At 39.5% G+C, this 4995-nt stretch overlaps 1 protein-coding gene across 1 annotated transcript in view; it reads left to right on the forward strand.

Annotated features, from left to right (window-relative positions):
* Positions 1-735: 735 nt before the first annotated feature.
* Positions 736-4995, forward strand: part of LOC103385786 (sodium- and chloride-dependent GABA transporter 2-like) — a 31894-nt gene continuing 27634 nt past the window's right edge. The window contains exon 1 of the mRNA XM_025060041.1: positions 736-852. Within this exon, the coding sequence (XP_024915809.1) occupies positions 736-852 (117 nt within the window). The remainder of the gene's footprint in view (positions 853-4995) is intronic.

Genomic DNA, 4995 nt, shown 5'->3' on the forward strand with positions numbered 1-4995 from the left:
TACAAAGAGCAGAGTTAAAAGGGAATCTGAGCTAAAACGGTTCACTCTGCGAGTTTGGATTGTAAACATGCGCCGAGCGCTGGTTGTTTTACAACAAACTCACTTTAAAAAATGACGTCTGTCAAATGCGGTGAGAAATGCTGTGCTGTTTGGTTCCGTTTTTTTTTTTTTTTCTTCCCCTCTGAGTTAGATGAGAAGATTGATTTCAGTCGAACTCTTCCACTTTTTTTTAAGGAGGATTGTAAAAAAAAAAGAAAAAGTGGAAAAAAGAGGCTAAAGATCACAGGTGTAAAAAAAACTTTTATTATTTTTAAAGTCCTTTATTGGTGCAGTTTGATTTTGATTTCCATTTCAAATTCAAAATTCAAATCCTAAGATAAATATGGAGTCGACGTTCACATCAGCTCACCTCTGATAAACCACATAATATCGGCCGACCCAAAAAGAACTGCGCCCCCTAGAGGACAAAAATAATCTTCTGTTCTCTAGAGAGGGGGCATGGCAGAAAATAATTGAGAAACACAACTGTTGTCCCACCTGGCAGAAAATAATTGAGAAACACTACCGTTGTCCCACCGTATTGGTATCGGTTGATATCGGAATCGGAAATTCGGTGTTTGGACGTTATCTGCAAAAAGTTAATATCGTACAGCCCTAATTAGAATAATAAAAGAAACCCCCCCCCCGTGTCCTACTGTGTAAGGACGATCCAGTTTTTATTGACCTGTAAGGACGATGTCGGTCTCACCGTCCAATCCAGTTTTTATTGACAGAAAGAAAAAGAAAAAAAATGAGGCAAAGATTTCATCAGAGGACACTGAGATCACGGTCATGTCCAACCCAGACTCAGAGGTGAGACAGTCAGTCTGACTCAGTCCGCCTGTAATAAACACCAAAAATAACAAAACTGCTGGAGACCAGTTGCTAAGAAACCAGGGTAACCTCCCAGGAGTCTTTGCTGCAGTGAGGGTCAGGGGAATTTGGATATTCAAACCCAGCCCGTCCGCACGGCTTCCCCTTTTTTGTTTACCATTTGCCTGTTTGTCTGTGCCAACCCTGACTCCTGCAGCCGCGCTGCACATCGGTCTTCTCATCTAACAAACAAACAAACAAACAAACAAACAGGAACTGCTCCTTTAACCTGTTAAAGTGGATGAATCATTTGTTGACAGAAGACAACACTCACTCACTCACGGTCATTTCTCATCTCATTAAAAATGAATAGTGTGTTCGGTACTTTACGTAAAGCCTTCACAGGAAATGGACGTAGCCTCACGGGTGTAGAAGTGAAGCCTGAAGCCTCATTTTGACTGGAAGTCCACGAGAAGTGACGATGACCTCCGTTGACCTCTATTGGAGAGAGAAAAAAAAATCTGTCACTTCAATAAATTCTGATCATATTTAGAGTAAAATGAACAGTAAATCATGACAGGAAAAAACGCTGTCCTACTGATTGGATCTTGACCATCCAATAGTGATCTTGTCGGAGCTAACAGTGTTAGCTCTTTGTCCCCAGTACTGTTTCCTGTGGTGCTTTAATGTCTATTTTCCACTAAATAGGATCATAATTCTCAAAAAGCATTAGTGTTCGTGGCTTCGCTGTTTGGCTACGTCCGTTTTTTTTTGTTTTTGTTTTTTTTTACATGTCCATGTTAGTGTGTGATGTTAATTACGAGATAATGTTTGCCATAACGGTGCCATGTGACTTTGGTGCACTGACTGATCTCTCTCAGCTGCAGCCGTTCCTCTGTGAATGTGAAAATAAATGAATATTTCAGAGGATTGTGTTTTTTTTTTTTCATTTACTTGGATGTACAAGTAACTCAAGAAAAGAACTACAAATCCCTGTGTTGGTTGAAGTGTGATTTCAGGACAGAGAGAAAGGAGTTTAAACCACAGTGTTTCACCTCACTTTCATAACATTTACTCATCGCCATCTTCAGGAAAAAAAAACAACAAACAAACCCATCTTTCATCACTTTAATATGTTGTAACACCCAAGAAAAATCTTTTAAAATATTTAAAGTCTCAGAAAACTGTAATATCTCTTTGGTTGGTGTATTTTTTCAAAAAAAAAAAAAAAAACAAACAATCAAAAAAAAAAAAAAATGAAGAAGACAGAAATGAAAACTCTGGTTTGTTTTGTCCGGTACGAGAGTGTATTCGCCACTAGGGGGTGACGTACATGTTTGCGTCTGCGCTGTACATTTTTTGTGACAGATGTGTGTGTTTACATGCAGGTTTTAAATGGTCTATCTTTGTGACGACTTTATCAACACGTGAACGGAACGAGTGCCAAACATGCTTGTGCTTGAAAAATGAAAATAAAAAAAAAAACCCGGGTGCCTGGAGAGACTGCAGGTACTCGGAATCATCAACTGAGACTCCAGGGACTCTCTGTTGTCATAGACTCTTCATCGTGATACCAATGCACAGACGGACGTTCAACCCTGCCAGATATCGTTTTCGCAGATCGAGGGAACACTCCTGATGTTTTTGTCCAGAGTTTCTTTGTTGTGTGTTTTCTGTATCCATACAGACGCTATGAACCACGCTGCCCCCACAGGTGAAAAATCAAAGCGCTCTTTTTTACCATCATCATCATCATCATCATAATAATAATGACGACGATTATTATTATTGTTGTTGTTGTTTTAATTTTGTTTTTCGTTGGCCATCGGCGGAACTGTTTTGATCATTTCAATGCTTTAGGCCATTCTTCACGGAGACGCGTCACGCGTCGACTCCTTCGCGGTCATTTGAAAAATCCAAGTGAGCCTAACGTTTGGTGAATTTTACCCTGAATTTTATCAAATATAGAGTGTGGATTTGTGCAAAAATGTAAAAGTCAGTGTAATTCTAATATTAAAATGAAGCTATGAAAACACCTGTTTGTCCACGAGGCCGTGTCCGCTCTGTTTCTTCGGTGTCAGACTTAAACTACAGCAGGGGTTCTCAACCCCTGGTCCGGGGACCGGTGCCGGTCCGTATGTCCGCACGTTTTGGCTTTGACGCTACTAATAAAATGACCAGAGTAAAGTGATCGACACTGAGAACGATACTGTAAATATATATTTACTCATATAAAGTGAACATACTTTATAAATACATACAATAAATATATGTTGGATATACTGATTCAATGCATGTAGCTCTATGACACAATATTTACCGTATATGGTCACTGCTACACTGTAGAATTATATATTTATTCATATTTATTCATAAATATATAATATATGTACATATATTTATTACATATAAGTATATGTAATACATATATATACATACATACATATATAAATTTACATATATATATTTACATATAAATATATATTTACATATATATTTATATGTTTTAATGTAATTGCTCGGCACTGTAATCTACTGCTAGATCCCGACCCACATATTGAGCACCTCTGTTCTTGAGGCTGAGTAGATGAAAATATACCAACTCTGTGAACATATATATGTGTATATATATATATATATTATCACTCTCCAGTAGGTGGTGTCTTTCAAACTGCCATAAAGCTGTGTTTGTCTTTTCCTCTTTATACTGGAGGATCAATCACTGCCGTCCATTCCTTTCGTTTCTCTTTTCTTTTTTTTTTTTTCTTTTATTGCAGCTGTATATTAACTCTCCAGTATCTGTACAGTCTCTGAATAATTGATGGGACAGACAGTGTAATGTGGTCCTGGTGAGATGGACTGATTTACAGGAGCCGTGTTTGAAGTCGTGTTTGTCTTGATTAGCCGAGTAAATACGTCGGTGCCGACCGACCGACCGACCAACCGACCGACCGACCGACCAGGCTGAGGCCGAGGCCGAGGCCGAGGCCGGGCCCCGCTCACCTGTACGTTGGTCAGTTATGTAAGGCCTGGGGTTCTATTGTTGGTGTTGAATAATTCAGTGGGCTGCAGCGGAGCTCGGGTCGATGGACAATGCCGGAACACGGCGTCAGGAAACTCGCGTTACAGGTTGTCATCGGAGAGTTGGATTTGTTTTTGACCATTTGTAACATGATCACCTCAAACATCCAGTTTCCTGCCGGAGTTTTCACTGCAAACACTCACGCCGTTCCATTGTGTAACAAACCGCAGTTGCACTCGTCTGCACACACACACACACACACACACACACACACACAACAGGAAGTTGTGGCACGGCAGCAGAGAGAGAGAGAGATCTCCAAAAAGATGTTTCTGAGTTTCACAGAAGTTGGACAGATGTTTGTGAAACCCAGTAAAAAAAAAAAAACGAAGCATTTGAACGCCTCACCAGGAGGAAAGAACAACATCAACACATGTAGGTATTTATACCAACGAAACCACAGGGACTCACTCTGTGACTGCACTGTTGTGATTCTGATGATATCGATTTTTACACCTGCAGATTGATTGGTTCCTCTCGGTGTTTGAAGTTTGACTTCCTGTCTGTTTCTGTCTGACTTTCACTCAGTCACATCCTGACGGTGACAGTTGCTTCATTTAAACCTAATGACTGAAATCAACCCGTGAGTTGTGAAACTGCTCAAACCTTTAGAGCAGGGGTGTCAAACATACGGCCCGTGGGCCAAAACTGGCCCACTTTGGTTTTTCAATCCGGCCTGCTTGGTGATTTTTGAATTTTTTGAATATTTATTTATAAAATATATATTCAAGCTAACTTGCTATTATCATTTTCTACTACCAGACAGTTGATTCATTTAAACCCAATGACTAAAATCAACACGCGAGTTGTGAAACTAACCCTTAGAGCAGGTCAAACATACGGCCTGTGGGACAAAACTGGTTTTTCAATCCTGCTTGGTGAATTTTGAATTTTTTTTTTTTTTAAATACACAAACACTTGAAATTATATTTCACTAAAAATGAAGATTTGTCAACTAAGATAAACGACATGTCACTGACAAGTGATGCATAAAGGCTAAAAAGCTAAAATGCTATTATCATTTTCTACACCACCTATTGGGGAAACATGGGTATTGCAGG

The sequence above is a fragment of the Cynoglossus semilaevis genome, chromosome 11 (genome assembly GCF_000523025.1).
Source record: "Cynoglossus semilaevis isolate Cse_v1.0 chromosome 11, Cse_v1.0, whole genome shotgun sequence".
NCBI lineage: Eukaryota > Metazoa > Chordata > Actinopteri > Pleuronectiformes > Cynoglossidae > Cynoglossus > Cynoglossus semilaevis.